General features: G+C 42.0%; 2 protein-coding genes and 1 long non-coding RNA gene across 3 annotated transcripts in view; 1 reads left to right on the top strand and 2 right to left on the bottom strand.

The window, feature by feature from the left end:
* The window catches only part of LOC309394792, a 482,407-nt gene that overhangs the window by 192,690 nt on the left and 270,686 nt on the right, over positions 1–19,031 (top strand). The window lies entirely within an intron of this gene.
* LOC309394937 (cytosolic iron-sulfur assembly component 2B-like) lies at positions 3,418–3,975 on the bottom strand (the record flags this gene model as incomplete). Its single annotated transcript, XM_081958656.1, has 2 exons — positions 3,700–3,975; positions 3,418–3,621 (listed from the first exon to the last, which is right to left on the bottom strand). Exons 1-2 carry the CDS (start codon positions 3,919–3,921, stop codon positions 3,418–3,420), a joined length of 426 nt encoding a protein of 141 aa, XP_081814782.1. The 5' UTR covers positions 3,922–3,975.
* Positions 15,073–19,031, bottom strand: part of ANO6 (anoctamin 6) — a 285,876-nt gene continuing 281,917 nt past the window's right edge. The window contains exons 18-20 of the mRNA XM_081958403.1: positions 18,686–18,888; positions 18,225–18,330; positions 15,073–16,747 (exon numbers count right to left, since the gene is read on the bottom strand). Of these exons, the coding sequence (XP_081814529.1) occupies positions 16,541–16,747; positions 18,225–18,330; positions 18,686–18,888 (516 nt within the window). The 3' untranslated portion in view covers positions 15,073–16,540. The remainder of the gene's footprint in view (positions 16,748–18,224; positions 18,331–18,685; positions 18,889–19,031) is intronic.

Consider the following 19,031-nt stretch of genomic DNA (forward strand, 5'->3'; position numbering starts at 1 on the left):
ATAGAGAAGGCCCTACTCCTGGGCATCGCCCGCTGGCATTGCCTAGTGGACGGCACCCGGAGGAGTCCCTCCCTGTGAGAGCAAATTGGCCGAAGGGATGTGTGGGGCAGGATACGATCCCGCAGATAGCTAGGTCCTGTGCCATGGAGCGCTTTAAAGATGATAACCAACACCTTGAAACGCACCCAGAAAGCCACAGGTAGCCAGTGCAGCCCGCGCAGCAGAGGTGTTACGTGGGAGTATCTAGGAACTCCCACAATTGTCCGCGCGGCCGCATTCTGAACCAGCTGCAGCCTTCAGGTGCATCTCAAGGGGAGCCCCATGTAGAGAGCATTACAGTAGTCCAGTCGGGACGTCACAAGCGCATGGGTGACTGTGCAGAGGGCGTCCCGGTCCAATAGGGGACGCAATTGGCGCACCAGGTGAACCTGGTGAAATGCCCCCCTTGCCACGGCTGTCACATGGTCATCCATTGACAGCCGGGCATCCAGGAGGGCACCCAAATTGCGTGCCCAATCCACGGGGGCCAGCTGTTCGCCCCCAATGGCCAGTGATGGGCGCAACTGGTTGAACCGGGGTGCCAGTAGCCACAGCCACTCCGTCTTGGACGGGTTGAGCTTGAGTCTGTTATTTCCCATCCAGATCCGTACGGCTTCCAGACATCGGGACATCACTTCAACGGCATCGCTGGGGTGGTCCGGGGTAGAGATGTACAGCTGAGTGTCATCAGCGTACAGGTGGTAATCTACCCCGAACCCACGAATGACCTCGCCCAGCAGCTTCATGTATGTGTTGAAGAGGAGAGGCGAGAGGACCGACCCCTGCGGCACCCCGCAGGTGAGCGGCCACAGGCTCGACCTCTGCCCTCCTGTCAACACATATTGCGCCCGACCAGAGAGGTAGTAGGAGAACCACCGCAGAACGGTGCCCCTCACCCCCAACCCCTCCAGGCAACGCAGTAGGATACCATGGTCGATGGTATCGAAAGCCGCCGAGAGATTTAATAGGACCAAGATGGAGGAACAACCCCCATCTCTGGCCCTCCAGAGATCATCCACCAGCGCGACCAAAGCCGTCTCCGTGCTGTGACCGGGCCGGAAGCCGAACTGGCACGGGTCCAGATAATCAATTTCCTCCAAGTGCCGTGGGAACTGTTGCGCCACCACACTCTCTACAACCTTCGCCAAAAAAGGAAGGTTGGAGACGGGACGGTAATTTACTAACTCAGCTGGGTCCAGAGAAGGCTTCTTGAGTAGGGGCCTCACCACCGCCTCTTTCAAGATGGCTGGCAAGAACCCCTCTCTCAGTGAAGCGTTCACTAGTTCCTGGAGCCAGCCTCGTGTGACCTCCCAGGATGCCAGTACAAGCCAGGAGGGACACGGGTCCAGTAAACATGTGGTGGCTCGCAGTCATCCACGTAACTTGTCCATATCGTCGGAAGCAACAGAGTCAAACTCCTCCCAGGATGGCACCACAAGACCCACCTCCGACGTCTCTTCTAGACCACTAACAGAGACCCACTCGCTGCGAATCTGAGCGATTTTGTCCTGCAGATATTCCCCAAATTCCTCTGCTCTACCCTGCAAGGGGGCTTCCCGCGGCCTCTGTGAAAGGAGGGAGCGGGTAACCCTAAAGAGGGCGGCAGGGCGGTTATCTGCGGACGCAATAAGAGTGGCACAATATTGTCATTTGGCCACTCTTAATGCAACAAGGTAAGTCCATAAATAGGCTCTCACCTGTGCTCAGTCAGACTCGGAGCGTGATGATCTCCATCTGCTCTCTAGGCATCTCTTGCGGCGCTTCATCACCCCCAGCTCCTCAGTAAACCAAGGGGCCTGGGTGGTTCGATGCCGCAGGAGAGGCCGCAAAGGCGCAACCTGGTCCAAGGCCCCGGCGGCCGCACTATTCCATGCGGCCACTAGGTCCTCCATCCGGGTGCGGGTCAGGACTACAGGGAATGGCCCAAGCTCCATCTGGAACCTATCGGGTTCCATCAAGCACCTGGGGTGGAACCATCTGGGGCGGGCACATTTCCACAAGGGGGAGATCTCCCTCGTGGCCCAGCCAGGTCTCCGTTATCCCTGCCAGGTCCGGCTCCCCCTCCGAGATCAAGTCGTTAATGAGGGGGGCTTTGTTGGCAACGGACCTGGCGTTGCATAGCATCAGTCTCAGGCCCCAGCTCTGTAGGTCCTGACCACCTAGATTGCGGGGGTTGGGACAAATGACCGGCCGTATCCAACGGCCACGGTCTCCCAACCGGTTAAAAGATCTCGGCCTACCCTCGCACCTACCCCTCCCCACGACCGTTAGAATGGGAAGACCTTCTTCTGGAACACCACCACTCCCCCTTCTCTAAATCGCTCCGCTCACTCCCTTGTTAAACCCACCTGTCTGCCTGGCACTAGTCCCTCCCTCAGCCTGATTGAACCCCCCCCGCCCTGGAACCCCTTAAAAGACGAATAAAAGATCTAATTAAAAAACCCCTAAGGTTGCACTTCGTCCACCTCTCTGGATTGATAAATCCCTCATCAAGGTGGGCCCTCGAGAGGGCGGGGGGCCATACTTGCGAGAGGGGGGACTCCCGCAGTAAGATGAGGACTGCTCTCGAGTACATGGTAAGATTGCATTTCCGACTGGGCTACAGTTTGGTTGGAGATGTTTACAAGTCATTAGTTCCAGTGAGGGATAACGGCCCAGCCTTGGGTAGGGTGGTGAGAAGATCAAATCAAATAGTCAGCAGGTGATGATTAGTCCTGCGCCAAGGAGCCTCCTAGCTCCTGTCTCTTGCCAGGCCTCCAGCGCCATAGTGCTCTTCCGCCAAGAGCTGCCAGCCAAAGCTGCCAGCCTCCGGCGCTCCTCCGATGTTCTTACTAGAGTGGGAGGGGAAGCAGTGAAGCTGGAGGAGGCCGAGGCGATGTTCCTGCAGGTGCTCCTGCCCGGTCTCCTGTCGGCCGCCAGCGCCACCGGCCTGCCGATCTCCTGCCAGCTTCTCTCTCCAGCTGACCGCCGGCCTGCCGGCCTGCCGATCTCCAACACCTCCAGCACCGCCGGCCTGCCAACCTCCTGCCAGCCTCTCCAGCTTCTCTCGGTGTCTTGCAGCTCCCCAGCTGACTCCACAGCCGACATCGGCGCCCGGCGTCTCTCTCTGCGTTTCTCTCGGCATCACGCGGTATCTCTAGCTGACTCACAAGCTCACAAGCCAGCATCGGGTCTCTCCAGCTGGCTCCGCCTCTCTGCCTCCGCCTCTCCAGCGCCTCTCCAACACACCTGTTTACGACCGACAGACCACCCTGAAGACCGACTCAGGTCGCGATGGAAAGCCAGGGTGGTCGCCCACTGGCTCTGGCCCTCAGAGACAGCAAAGAGGGCCAGGCGACACCCCCACCTCCAAAACGAGCCCCGCGGTCCATGCAGAACTCAAAGGCAGCTCGCCATTGCCCCGGAAGCCGGATGCAGCCTTTTGAGGCTTTGGTGCAAGGAAGCAGGATCCTGGAACTTGAACCTCTCCGGGAGGGACCGGATCAGCTTCACTTTGATGGAGAGGCCGATGAGGGTCGCCATGCTGCAGTGCGGGATCGTGGGCGTGAACTCCACCGACACGGCGCTTTCGGGGTCGCTCACCTGCGAGGGGGCACAAGGGGGCTCAGAGGCGGCGCCGGGCGGGGAGCCGCGGGCCCCTCACGCGCTCGGCCTCCGCACATGCACGCGGAGCTGCTCCACCACGTTCAGCTCCTCCAGGGTCAGCGGGTGCTCGGGGTCGTGGATGCCGCGGATGAGATCGAAGATCTCGCAGTCGTCGATGGCGTCGGGCAGCCCCTCATCCTGCTCGCGCGCTGTGGTGGGCCACTTGCTCTGGCGCCGGTAAACCAGGGGGTTGGCGTTCTCCAAACTGGCACCGCCGCCGCCAAGCGGCCCCCCCATGAAGACTACAGGCCAGGGGCCGACAAGGGAAAGCCTGGCTGCGGTGCGGCCTACTTCCGGTGATAAAGTGTTTGATCCTTGAATTCAGGACTTGGTTCATGTGTTAAGTTGTGAAAATCTGTTTGCATGGGTGTCTTTGTTGTGTTAGCATCCTTCATGTTGCAATGATGCAGAATGTGGTCAATTTTCTCCTCTTGTGAAAGACTAAACCCCTTCTGTGTTTTTTTCAATCTGAACACCTAAATAAGTGCTAATGTGACCTAAAGATTTCAATGTGAAGTATCTCTGCAAACCTTTAGCAAAAATCTCACTCATTTTCTTATTTGGATCAATATAAACAATATCATCAACATAAACAAGAATTATCTCATATCCTTCCGGTTTTTTCCTGGCGCCGATGGCAGGCTTTCTCTGAGCCTGTCAGATCAAGAGACAGTTAGAGGTGTTTTTTTTACGATCTTTAACACCTCGGACACTCTTAAATTCTTGGAATTTATGAGGGAGAGATTCAGCTGTCGGGTTGAACCCCTCGTATAGCCTCCAGGTGGATTTATAGCCTCTGGAGTGCGACGAGGTTTGCCCCCCTTCGCAGTTGTTGTATTCTCCTGTCTTTATTATGGAATACTTAAGAAAAATGTAACCCCCCCACGTACATCTATACCAACACCAGTAGATTTGGATGTCTTAGAGCAGAGGATGTTTGAGAAAGAGACAGAAGAACAAAGAATGCAGACACAAAAAGAGAAGGAGGGGCAGGGTGCTGTAGGTGGAGTGGACCCCTCTGGATCTCTGTTGAGTTCCTTCTTGGAAGAAGGACCTTCTAAGTCTCTCACTGAAATGCCGATACTTAAACCTGTCGAACAACATATTACTAGATCCACGACTAGACAAATGCTAGAATCTCACAAGCGCGTCGACCTCCAAACACAATGTGCTAAGAAAGAAGCTAAGAAGCAAACCGGAGCCATGGGAGGAGCAGGGCCGAAGATTAGTCTTGTGGAGAGAGATCTTCAGCAAATGCTTTCAACGCTCTAGACCAGATCTAAAGATGCTTAAGCTATTATCTTGGAACGTGAATGGAATGAACTCCCCACAAAAAAGGAAAAAAATATTTTATTATTTGAAGCAATTTAATAATGATGTTGTTTGCCTTCAAGAGACTCATATTAGGCTGCAAGAATTCAAAACTGGGAACATTTTATGCTGCCTCTGATTTGGTAAAGAAAAATGGTGTGGTGATATATATAAATAAAAGATTTTCAACTAAAGTTATAGAGGCGGATGACGCTGGTAGATATATAGCAATTCAATTTGATACAGACTTTGGTCCCATTTTGGTGCTAGGAATATATGCTCCTAACCAACGCCAAGAAAGTTTTTATAAGATGCTCCATTTAAAAATTTTAGACTGGAACTTTAAGAGTATTCTAATAATGGAAAACTGGAATGGAGTGATTTCTCCAAAGATAGATAAGAGTACAAAGACTAAATTCACTACCAAATTACCAAAGGCTTTTTTTGATTTACAAGACGATTTGAAATTAAAAGATGTTTGGAGGACACAACATCTAAATGAGATGGATTTTTCTTTCTACTCAGATAGACATAAATCCTTTTCAAGGATTGATTTCTTTTTGTTAACACCGGATCTACTTCCTAAAGCTAAGAAATCCAAGATTTTCGCCAGGACACTTAGCGATCATAGTCCGGTGTGGTTACAAATTGAATTAGGGATGAGGCCAAGAAGGTCTTGGAGAGTAAATGAAAATTTATTTAGATACGAAAAAAATGTTGATGAACTTAAAAAACACATGAAGGAATTTTTCAGTTTTAACATGAATAAGGGCACTCCCATTGAAACAGTTTGGGATGCAAGTAAAGCTTATATGCGTGGGGTCCTGATACATATGAACTTTAACCATAAACAAATTAGACAGAAAAGGAGAATGGAATTGGAAGATGAAATAAAAAGCAAGGAACAGCTGCTTATAACAAACCCGAATGATCAGGCGCTCCAGATGGCGCTAAAGCTGTTGAAAGATCAATTTCAGATGCTTATAGCAGAACGAACAGCAACTAATTTACAATTTGCTAAACATAACACCTTTGCTAACGCTAATAAACCTGGTAGATGGTTAGCATATACTTTGAGAAGGAATATGAATGACAGAATTATTGATAAAATTGAGTTTCGAGGGAAGATGGTATATCAACAAGAGTTGATTAAAAAATCATTTGTGGACTATTATACTAAGCTATATGTACAGGATAATATACAGAACAAGTTAATAGATGGTTTTTTGGAAGGAAAAAGGGTTGCCAAAATTTCTGTGCTTCAAAAGGCAAATTTGGAACGTCTTATAACCGCTGATGAAATCACTTTAGTTATAAATCAACTTAAATTAGCTAAGGCTCCAGGGACTGATGGTTTGACTGCAATGTATTATAAAACTTTACAACTGGAAATGATTGAATATCTTACACAACTATTTTGTAATATACAACAAGGAGGTAAAATACCTCCCTCATGGAAAGCGGCTTTTATCTCATTGATACCTAAAGATAAAGAGGGCCCTAAGAAACCAGAGGATTACAGGCCGATATCTCTTCTGAACACAGATTATAAAATATTTGCTAAGGTACTAGCCAACAGATTGATGCCGGTTATTCAAGAGATTATTCATCATGATCAAGCAGGATTTATTGAAGGCAGACATATGAAGGAGAATGTAAGGCAACTCATAGATTTAATTGACTATCTTGATAAGAATAAGCAGATCTCTGCAGTGCTGGTTTTCTTGGATGCAGAGAAGGCCTTCGATCGAGTGAATTGGAACTTTCTAACCAAGACTTTGGAAAAGATGGATATGGGACCACGATTGCGGCAGGCGATTGGAGCAATTTATCAGCAACAAAATGCACAACTTATTATTAATGGAAATTTGTCAACAACTTTCGAGATACAAAAAGGCACAAGACAAGGTTGCCCATTATCCCCATTGTTATTTATTTTAACTTTGGAAGTCTTGTTGAACGCAATTCGGGACTCAAAATCCTTAGATGGCATAGCTATCAGGCAAAAGGAATACAGAACTAGAGCATTCGCCGATGATCTGGTTGTTACCCTTTCACATCCTTTGAAATCAATAATCCAGATGAAAAATATCATAGTAGAATTTGGCATGGTGTCTGGGTTTAGACTAAATCAAAACAAAACGAAAATGATGGTTAAAAACATGACAGAGACTCAAAGAAAGTAAGTTTAGCAGGTTTTGAAATAGTTTCTAAAGTTAAATATTTAGGAATACAAATTTCAGAATCAAATACAAAACTTTTCTTAAATAACTATGAAGTGTTGTGGCAAAAGATACAAAAAGATCTTGAAGCGTGGAAAAAGTTACAATTGTCTTTGCTTGGAAGGATCTCAGCAATTAAAATGAACATTCTACCTAGATTTATCTTTCTATTCCAGATGATTCTGGTGCTTAAATCAGATAAAACCTTGTTAAATTGGCAAACAACATTAAATAAATTTGTTTGGAAGGAGAAAAAACCGAGAGTAAAGATGAAGATTATGCAAGATACACGTGAAAGAGGCGGCCTCAGACTCCCAAACCTTCGATTGTATTATGAAGCTGCGGTACTAACGTATGTAGCAGATTGGTTTGGGAAAACAAAAATGGAATTGCTGAATATAGAAGGCCATGATCTTGTTCTGGGATGGCATGCATATCTTTTTTATGAAGACAGGGTGGATAAAGTGTTTAACAACCATGTTCTCCGAAGTGCCTTGATGAGAATATGGAAGAAGCACCGGCCCAATTGGGATTATAAAATACCGCTTTGGTTGGATCTTGCAGGCGCCATGGGGATTATGAATATTAAGTCACTCGGGGGTTGTTTATATAAAGATGTGCTTATTGCTGATGGGGGCGAATGGAAGTTAAAAACTTTGGAACAGCTGTTGGAAGAAGGAATTACTTTAAATTGGTTACATTACATACAGCTACAGAAGAGATGGGAAGAAGATCACAGGGTCGGTTTTATGGATAAAGAAGTGGAACTGATTAAGCAGATAAAAGAGACTGGTCCAAAACAAGTTAAAAGAATATATAATGTACTGTTAGAAAGAGACTCAGAAAGTGAATTGGTTAAGGATTGTATGATTAAATGGGCTCAGAATTTTGGTGAAGTGGTTATGTTGGAAACGTGGGAAAAAATATGGGTTCAGAATGTTAAATTTACACAGTCACAGAATTTAAGGGAGAATTTTTATAAAATGTTTTACAGATGGTATTTAAATCCTAAAAAATTATCATGCATGTACCCAAATGTTCAACCAAAATGTTGGAGATGCGGGTGTCTAGATGCTACCTTTTTTCATGTATGGTGGACTTGTAACAAGGTTAAAGCTTTTTGGATAAAAATATGGTGGGTTATGCAGAATGTATTTAAGAAAAGAATACAATTCACTCCGCAAATGTTTTTATTGGGTATAGCTAAGGATTTTACCAAAGGGGAAACAAAATTGGCCTTGTATATGGTCACAGCAGCTAGGTTGTTGATTGCGCAATATTGGAAAAAAGATTTTTTACCGACAATTGATCAATGGATTCAGAAGGTGGCGGGGTTCGCCGAAATGGCAAAAATTTCAGCTTTCTTAAAAGCTCAGAAACAGGAGGATTACACACAGGAATGGGCAAAATGGATTGATTATATACAGAATAAATACCAGACTAGGAGTTATTATGTAGCCTTTAGGTAAGAATGTTTAGACCGATAGATGATCAGAGTAAATAGTATATGGGATGTTTGGAATTGTTAGAGTGGTATACAGTGGAAGTCAGGGGGGTGGGTTTGTGGGGGAGGTGGGGGAGGGTTAGGGTGGAGGGCGGGGCAATATATATGTATGAATAAATTAGAAGATGGGATTAACGAAACATTGTTATGCTAGGAGAAATTTATATTAAGAGTTATAGATGTTAAATTAGCTTAGAAAATGGGATCAATGTGTTATTATTAATCTAAGAGAAATTTATATTGTGTTTGTTGGGAGGAGAGGGGTTACGAGTAATCTATTTTAAGATGGGGGGAGGGGAGGGGGCAAAGTATTTGGTATAATATTTGAAAGTGAATTTTTGTGGGGGGGTTGGGGGGTATAGCATTTGTATGAGATTTACATTGTATGGCGGGGGGGGTGAAAAGGGGGGAAATCTGTTTGTACAAAACTCTTTTAATAAAAAAAAAAGAATTATCTCATATGCATTGTTAGATCTTTTTGTGAACATGCATTCATCAGTTTTGGACTTAATAAAGCCCATTGAATTTAGTTTGTCAGTAAGACATAAGTACCACATTAAACCTGACTGTTTCAGACCATAAAGACTTTTGTTCAGGAACCAGGTATCCCCTTCTTGCTGTCGGAATCCTGGAGGTTCTCTCACGTAGATCTCTTCATCTAGGTCTTCATGTAAATAACACTTTTACTGCAAGTGGAGAACACATAACTACAGTATACAGGCCCTTCCATCTGGGTTTTAGATTCTCCCCTTTCCAATGTTTCACCCAAACTCTGTCCCCCACCTGAATATTATGACCAGAAGTCATCAGAAATGGTGGGGGGAGAGAAACACAGTACTGCTGGATTTCTTGTATTTGCTTATTTAATTCTCCCACCGATTCACCCACAAGGTCCCCAGCTATCCTAAGTCCCCTATATGATTTTTCAAATTAGGGCTTATAACCGCTGGCCATCCAAACCTCATTTCAAAAGGAGATAATTTAAGTCCTTTACATCTCACAGACTAGAGAGCCAAGGGTAAGGCGTCCACCATTTAAGGTGGGTTTCAACACAAACCTTGGTTATTATTTCCTTAACAGTGTGGTTCATGCATTTAGTGTGGCTCCCACTTTGGGGGTGTAGAGAACAATGAAGCCTCCATTGGGTCCCTAAGGATTTTGCTAGCTTTTGAATTACTTGGTGCACAAACTCAGGCACATTGTCTGACGATATGAATGAGGGTACTCCATATCGGGGCACAATATCTTTAAGCAGGATACTGGCCACTTCGCGTGCCTGCTTTGTCTTTGTAGGAAAGCATTCAGGCCATCCAGTATACACATCATGACCAGCATAGCTTTATAAAGTCCACACTTGGGCATATCTGTGAAGTCAATAACTAGTGAATCCATGGGATAATACCCTTTAGGTTGGCTTCCAGGGGGAAGTCTAGGTCCTTGTCTTGAATTAACTTGGGCACATGTGTTACATCTTTCACTTGCATGGGCACATAGAGAGTGGAGACGGTCAATGTAAGATATACGTTGAAGTGCTTCGGCTAACATAGTTTTGCCCATATGCGTTGTTGAATGAGAGTCTTTTACTACTGGCCAGGCTAAGTTGGCAGTACAAAATTTATTAGACCATCAATCCATTGGATATTTAATACATTATTGGAAAAGGGAGCCAAGGGCTTTGTAATCACAGATCTAGACGCTCCTGTGTCTACCAAAAAGGTTACATTATTGCCCCCTGTCTTCATTCGGATCAAGGGTTCAGGGAGGGGCTTGACTAAACCCTGGGCCCCTTCAGTCTTCAGACCGCTCATCTATTGCAGCCAAGCCTATAGCTTTTGTCCCTTTTTGGTACTTTGGCTTTTGCCCTGGAATCCACAGGACTTCATTCCTCTTCCACTTTTTTTTTTGAATTTTTTTTTATTAAACAAAAACACAAAAAAGAATCATTCTTCATTATATCTTGTAGAAAGCATGTTGATTTGTTACAAATAGATTTCGTGCATTACTACCACAATCATTATTTATACTTCCTTCATATCAAATTGTACATTTTAAATAAAAAATATTTATGTATTTTACTATCAATGTACCACCATTCTCATTTGACTAGAATTATTTAAACATGCTTTTATCTAGAATCATTTGTATTTAAAGAGACAACCACCTAATGGCATTCGTTAGCTATTTCAATAAACCTCCAATAATTACCCTTTTATAACATATTCCATTTTTTCCTCCCCCAACTCACTATTCAAGCTTATATCTAATTGCTTTTACCAATGCCAACACATGTAAACATCATTAAACATTATCCCAGTGATGGCGAACCTTTTTTGGCTCGCATGCCATAAGTGGGGGGAGCGCGGGAGGGGTCATGTGTGGACGTGCCGCACCCATAGCGCAATGCGCAACACACACACCCGTGAGCATGGACGCACTACAGGCGCTACCCCCCATTTTTTTGCATGGTTTTTTCACCTTCCCCAGGCTCCAGAGGCTTTATAGGAGCCTAGGGAGGGCAAAAACAACCTCCCCCGCCTCCCCTGGAAGCCCTCTGGAGGCTACAGGGACCTTCAGGAGGCTTCCCTGAAGCCTTCGGAGCGCTCAAAACGAACCTCCAAGCAAACCGGAAGTCCATTCCAGTTTTTTGTGCTCTGGAGGCTTCAGGGAAGCTCATAAAGCCTCTGGGGGGCATCCAGGGGGGCGAGGGGCAGGAGAGGCTCTTTTCGCCCTCCCCAGGCTCCTATAAAGCCTCTGGAGCCTGGGGAGGGTGAAAAATGGCTTTAAAAGGGGGTGAACTCAACTGGCCAGCGCACGCATGTGCGCTGGCCAGCTGACAGGGCAGCGCCTCATGTTCCCTGACAAATGGCTCTGCGTGCCACCTGTGGCACGCGTGCCATAGGTTCGCCATCACTGCATTATCCATTAACATTTCCTTGTTGTTATTATAGTTATCTAATTTTTTTTTACTATTTATATCATATCTCCTCTCATCCAACCCTAGAAAGATTACATCTTTATAATAAAATCTAAACAAAAATTTGTTAGTAAAATTTATAAGTACCCGAGAAAGATTACATCTTTATAGCAAAATCTAAACAAAAATTTATTAATAAAATTGATAAATCTTTATCCCAGGTCCCGCTTTGTAGTTTATATCCAAATTGCTTTTACTAGTTGAAATTATTATTTCATTATTATTATAATGAATTATTTGTTAACAAATAAACATTTAAAGAAACATTCTAAAAACATCTACAAAATCCTACTTGTTAATCACCAAAAATTAACTGTTTTTAATTATCAACATTCATTATCAGCCTGTATCTTTCCAGTAACAAAACAATCTTATCTCTTTTGCCAGTTGTTGCGTCAATTCTCTTATTAACTTCTTTATAAGGTTTTTAAAAACTTCTCTCCGCACTTTTTTGCTTAAAAGGTCTCTCATATAGTCTCGTTGCCCTTGAGCTGGTATTGAAATTAACATATCTGTGATTATCAGACGTATTTCTGAAGCTGTTTCTCTTCTTAACTCCATCATCAAATCCATATCTTGACAAGAGGGATAGAGCTCCAGATTATCAAATTCACTTTTCCATATTCCCTCCTTTCCACTTTCACTCATGAATGCTCCATTAGTAAATTCATCTGTTATCTTATCTTTATCTTCCATATCTTCATTCTCTTCTTTAATTTTTGGGGCTCCAACCCCTTCATCTTTTGCTGTGCAAGACAATAGTCTATCCAACTTCTTATCAAATCTCTCAAACCCTTCCAATATATTTTAAATTCCATCCAAAAAATCCTGGAAACATAGGGTTTCCTCATCTGCATATTGATACATATTCCCAAAAAGAGAAGAAAGAGTCTAAAATCCACTGCCATTCTCGCCTTCAATGTCTCTTTTATGTATAAGAGTACTTTTATTTTGAATTTACTTAAACACAAGATTCTTTTGATTTTTTCAAAAAGGAAGGGTTCTATCTTTTTCTTTTCTTTTCCTTCCCTTGCCCAAAATATTTCACAAAGACACCTGCAAAAGAACAGTCTGTGTCCTTGAGTCCTTATCAGTCTCCACAAGTAAGCTGCAAACCCTCCAGTTACAATGTCAGTAGAATCAAAGGAGATAGAACAAAGGATACATTGTTTCAAAAAAGAAAAAAAAAACCAAGTTCTGGCTTCCGAATGGCAGATTCAACTTTTCGTTTCAAGCTTAAAGAAAACAAAAGTCACTAAATGTCTTTAACAAAATTTAGTAAGCAGTAGAAGGAAGGATTATTAAAATAAAAAAAAGGTTTTGGTTCAGCCAAAAAATAAGGTAGCAAAGAATAGAAGAAAAAAAATCAATTCATTCACTTAAGAGGAGAAACGGAAAGCATTACAATCACAATCCACAAAACATTGTTACAAAGAAAAAGGAAAAAAAAACTTTTTAAGGCAGTCCAATAGAGATAATTTTTGCCGCTTTATTCTTTTGCTTAAAGGACTAATTTATCTTTAAAAAGGGATTTTCTTTGGACAATCATTCTCAAAGAAAAAATCTCACCAGATGGACTCACTTTCACTGCCTTCTTTCCAGAGACATCTCCGACTTTGTCAGTCTGGGGGCTGCCTGTTTACCGCCGGAGAGCTTGGAGAGCTTCCCTTGGGTCAATCAGGGACTTTGCAATGTTCCTGAGACCAGCAAGGATTTGTCTCCCTGTTCACCATCTCTACAGGATGGTTTAGGTCCATATGGACCGTGCAGTGGTAAAAGTATCAACGGTGGTCTCGAACAATCGAGACCGAACGTTGTCTCGTCTCGACGTTGGCTCCTCCTCCATTCCTCTTCCACTTTTTCCTTTCTGGCAATCATAAATCTTGACCTCTCAAGTCAATTGACCACGGTCCATTCTTCTATTCTGTCCACTTCCCCGTCCCCTTATTCCAACTTCAAGTCTCTTGGGACATTCTTGTAGCCAATGGCCTTCTTTCTTACACCAATTACATCTATCTCTGCCCTGGGTTTTGGAATTATTTGACAACGCAACTGCCAGTAATTCAGCTTTACATTGCATCCTGTCATCTTTCTTCCTTTCTCCCACTTGGTCTCTATTCACAAAGACCCTTCATGTAATTTCCATCAATTGGCTCATATTCATTCAGGAGGCCCCCTCTTGCCTCTGGAGCTTCCGTTTAATGTCCGGGGCACTCTGAGATATGAAAGCCATGGCTAACATGCAGGCATTTTCGGGATCCAGGAGATTGATTGGGATGTAGGTTTTATATGCTTCAACTAGCCTTTGGAAGAAAGCTTTGGGACTTTCGTCCATTTTTTGGATTACAAGAGAAGGCTTGGACATATTCACTGGAGGTTTTGCAGCCTGTTCTAAACCCTGAAGAATTAGTGCCTGATAATCTGGGGGGGGGGGGGAGGTCATGTCTCCATAGGGATCCCATTGTGGATCTTATTTTATAAATTTAGTGCAGCCTGGAGGCTACCTCCGTCCGCAGGCTTTAGGATTTTTCCAATGGCACTACTTAATCTTTCTCTCTCTTCACCATTAAGGAGAGTAGTCATCAACTGTTCCAAATCCTGCCAGGTTGGATTATGGGTTTTGATAATAACTCTGAACAGGTTCAATAACCTCCTGAGGCTTAGCTGACAACGGCCCGTTATGTTGTTTCCAGTTTAATAGGTCTGTAGTGGTGGATTAAAAGTGCCTTCGGGCTTCCACCCTACATTAAATGTTGGCCATTCATTCTCACAGAACCTTTTTAAATTCCCAGGGTTGGGCTTGGGATCTCCATAATCTCCACTAAAAGCTTTCTTAAAATTTCTCAGCATGCATTGAAGAGGCGTTCGAGGAACGCTTCCTCCACCTCCCATGTTCTATTTCTAAAACACATTCCACTGACCTGCAGCCCTGGAGACTCAACAGGAACTGTAGTGGCTTAACCACCCACACAATTCTAGAGCCTCATTAGGATACACTGGTTCTGTTAGGAAGGGACGCTAACCCGGGCTCAGGGGGGTGATCGGGTCCCCTTTTCCACTCTACAATTGGGTCTACAATTCCCACAATACTTGCCTGCAGACATCTTTTCAGCTGGCGTAATTTATTGACTTGTCCTGATCCCGGTCAGGTTCTTGGATCGGTGGGGTCCACCGGATGCCCAAGGGGGGTCATCTGCCCCCTTCCAGAGAAACTCTCTGTGGGCACCCGAAGGTTGGGCAAGATGCCTCAATTGGGCACCGGTCAGTCCGTTCCATCCTCAGCGAAATATCGCTCTAAGTCCCATCCATGGTCGCCAGAATTGTTGCAGAAAATGACAGACGCCTCGAGATCAAGGAGAAGTTTATTGGCAGCCAGGTTCAGAAAACTAGTCAAAGGCTAGTATGTAACTTCTGAACAACCCTTATCATCAAAGCACGCATTCTTATACATTCTCAAAAGCAGCGTAACACGGAAACACTTAACTCATTTCTTATTGGTTATCTTGAGAAAAGGTGCCTTATAAGTAAATATTGTCTTAATTCTTTTGTCTTGGGCCACAGGTACTGACTACGTGTCTCTGTACGAACTTTAGCTGAACACTGTGGTTTTGGGCTTTTGGCATTTTCCTTTTTTTGTACATGTCACACAAGCAGACTTTTATCTCTCCCTTCTGCCATGTCTCACTTTTATATTTTAATTCACATATTATCCTGCTTTAAGCTGACAGCAGACAAAATGGTTGACAAAAGGAAAATCTGCCAGAGAGTAAATATGGATGGAGGGCACATTTCAAAATCTGGACAATTTGGCCCAATTCCAGATGGTTGGTCTTCCTATCTTCTATGTTCTATAAAATTCAAATATCTAAAACGTCAAGGATATCCTGACTTGTTGATCAGAGGGATCTGAGTATTTGCTCATACCATGTCATAATGTTGTCTTTTTTGATCTTTTCAAAAATTTACTGCATACACACTTATTTGTGTTCTTACAATTCTATATAACCAATTCATATACAGCAATCACAAAAGGAAATCATAAACATGGAAATAAAAAATCAGCGTCGTAAAATAAATTTTATAGCAAATTGTACATATCCATACTCTTATGAAGTTGTTATATATCAGAGAGTGCTTTTATATATTAGAAAGTGCACAGTCCCCTAATTTAGATCAGCAGGTGTTTTCTTTCACACTGCCTTACCTCTAATGCAATATGGTAAACATAATAAAATACTGTTAGGTTGAATATAAATTCATAGCACTTATATGAAGTTTTCTACACTCTAGAATAGTAATTGGGTCAAACTCGCTGTAACTTATTTTTACAAGGTTCTATTGTAAACATTTGGAAGATATATGGCTCTTTCTAGTTTACATGTCACCTGCCAATTTATATTAATGCATCTTTATCTATTGTGCTCTATTTCATACTGCTCCCATGATTTCATATGACAACATACATCCCACTATAGTAGAAAATTGCCTTGAAATTCAACTACTGTTTTCCTCTTGTCCAACAGACCCTGAAATACCAAATAAAATTTTATGTGAAGATGGAAATAATAACAAATAATTGATTTTTCCAACTAGAGAAGTTCATGAACTAAAAGGATGTTTGGTTGGGTGGATTAATAATATATATCAAGACTTTTAAGAGAAAATTTCCAAACTAGAAAACAACTTGGGAGAATGTATGAGTGAGAATATATATGGTACATATGAAAATTATATGTTCTGTTAAATGTATTCTCTTCCAGTGTTGACCTATTAAGTTTTTAATCCAAATCATGTTGATTTCTTAGAATATTTCACTCATTATTAGATGTTGTAACTAACTAGCATTTATTCACATTTAGGTTGTAAAGTGGTCTCTGCTCCTTTTAATAATTTGTCAGCAATGTTCCCCATATTTTTTTTAATACATTTTAGAGGATTTTCATGAAGAAGTATTTGTGTTAGGTATTTCTCCCGTTTAATTTTGCTCTTAGTTTTCCTTGACACATCTGGAATGGTATATGAAATGATAAGCTTCACAAAGTAGACAACATGCTGGAAAAAAGTCAATAGAAAGACAATCAGTTTCATACAATGAACAAGTATTATTGGAGTGGAAAAACAGCAAAATTGATAGGCTCCAGTTTGTAATTAGCTGATTAATGTGAAATATGTATAATGCTGTTTCTTATCATTCATTGTGATGGAGAGATCTGATCTCCAGAAACAAAATGTATCCCATAGAGCAATTGTCTCAGCTCAACTGAAAAGTGAAATATTTCTTTATGCAGTGTTGCAGGATGGTTAAAAAAAGAGGTTAATTAGTTGGCAATTTCTGTTCCATTAATTCAGCACTTGATTACTAGTCAACTACTGGCATTGTGGCCATTATTGTATATATAGGGTGTGGGAGCATAGCATTCTAATACCGTCTCCTTAACATTAAAATTAGATTTGTTTTTTCCTATCTCAGTCATTACAAAAGTAATGAAAAGGCAGCATCCATATATGCATTATTTGGAAATTAATCTTATCCTCCATCCTAAAAAATTATACGGAAGAACCATTGCCATTTTTGTTAGGATAATATAACATAGGAAAGATTTTTTTAAGATACAAATTTTATCCTCATTGAACATTTTTTCAACAAAGTGCATATATCATATATCTTTAAGAACGGTGAAGTTAAAATTAAATTGATTTAAAGTCTTTTCATTTAAATAAAAACAATCTTTAAATTTTTAGTATTCATTTTTAACTAAAGAAAGAACATAAAATTGATGCTGTGTTTTCCCCAAAACAAGACAGGGTCTTATTTTCCTTTGACCCCTGAAATAAGCACTTGGCCTTATTTTCAGGGAGGTCTTATTATTTTTGAGGTGCAGGAGGCAGTGAGCATGGTCACCTCATGGCTGCTGCTGTGTTGAAATATTTTTGGGGAGGGCTTATTTTCAGGGGAGGACTTATTTGAGTGCATGTGCTCAAAAGCCCAATTGGGCTTATTATCCACGGAGGTCTTATTTTCGGGGAAACAGGGTAGTGAGAATCAAAAAAGTATGGATGGAGTGATCTGGCTAAAAAATGCTAGTAAACCAGGATGAAGAGTTAATGATATCAGAGATAATGCTTAAAGTATAGAATTGAATTTAGCACCAAAGTACAAGAGAATATTTCCATACATACATTCATGTCTGTTATGAACTGATATTTGAGAGTTGACATATTTAATCCTACTTGCCAGCTTTTATAATTACATAAAATAGAATCTGTATATCAGTAAGTATGGGTAACAAATTATTTGGAGACACCTTAATAGCAAGATTGTGTAGTGTTCCCTTAAATAACATGCTCTTATTAATAATTTTCAGATTGTATATGGTAATCTATGATGGCAGGCAGAATGAATCGGCTGGGAAACAAGGATAGAGAAAGTGAAACTGGATAGTTATAGGAAATATAAAACAGATACTGACAGGGCTTTTAATATCAAATATTGGGGTGGTGGTTAAGATTTACAAATAAATATACTCACCTCCATCACAAGGATGAATGCTAACTTGGCTGCAATAACATGCCAGTAATAAATATTATGTTCATATTGATGTTTATGTCCAGGAGGGTTTCGAAAATCTCGATATCTAACATAGTTAAAGAAAAATCATTCAAACAATTATTTCAAATCTCTCTGCAATAATGTACAAAGACCAGAAGGGGGAACAAAAGATACCTATTGCTCTGGTTTTAATCTAACACATTATATAAGTAAATGTAATCAGAATAAATTGCAACCAAATAAACAACCATATCAGAGTTGCAGAATTATATCATGCTACTTTTATATTATTATGTAAGATAATAAAAATAGTTGCACAGAACTAAAAGACCTTGATTTTCCTTCTAGCAATTTTAATTTCCATTATTTTACACAGCCTAACATCAAAGGCATACTGATTTTATTCCTATCTAGTTATTTTAATCAGGATATAGACTTGCCTGCATATTGTTAAATTGGCAAATATGGGAAGAACATGTGGCTTGCTTTCATTTCGGAAATCTGATACAGCAAAAATAGAAAGAGTATTGTTTATATATCCCTTCATGGTAAAGCTACTGTGATCTCCATAGGGTGGGACTGAAAATGACCAGAAGTAAACCAGGCGTGGAATCATATCCGATGTAAAAGCAATTATCATTGCCTATATTGAAAACAGGAATAAGAACATTCGCTTGCTGAGATGGTTAGCTAAATAAATCAAATAAATCAAATGAAAACAGATGGTATAAATCTTCCTAAACAGAGATATACATAGATAAACATTGTACAAATTGTTTGTGTTCT

The sequence above is a fragment of the Natrix helvetica genome (assembly GCF_964273705.1).
Source record: "Natrix helvetica genome assembly, chromosome: 6".
Taxonomy (NCBI): domain Eukaryota; kingdom Metazoa; phylum Chordata; class Lepidosauria; order Squamata; family Natricidae; genus Natrix; species Natrix helvetica.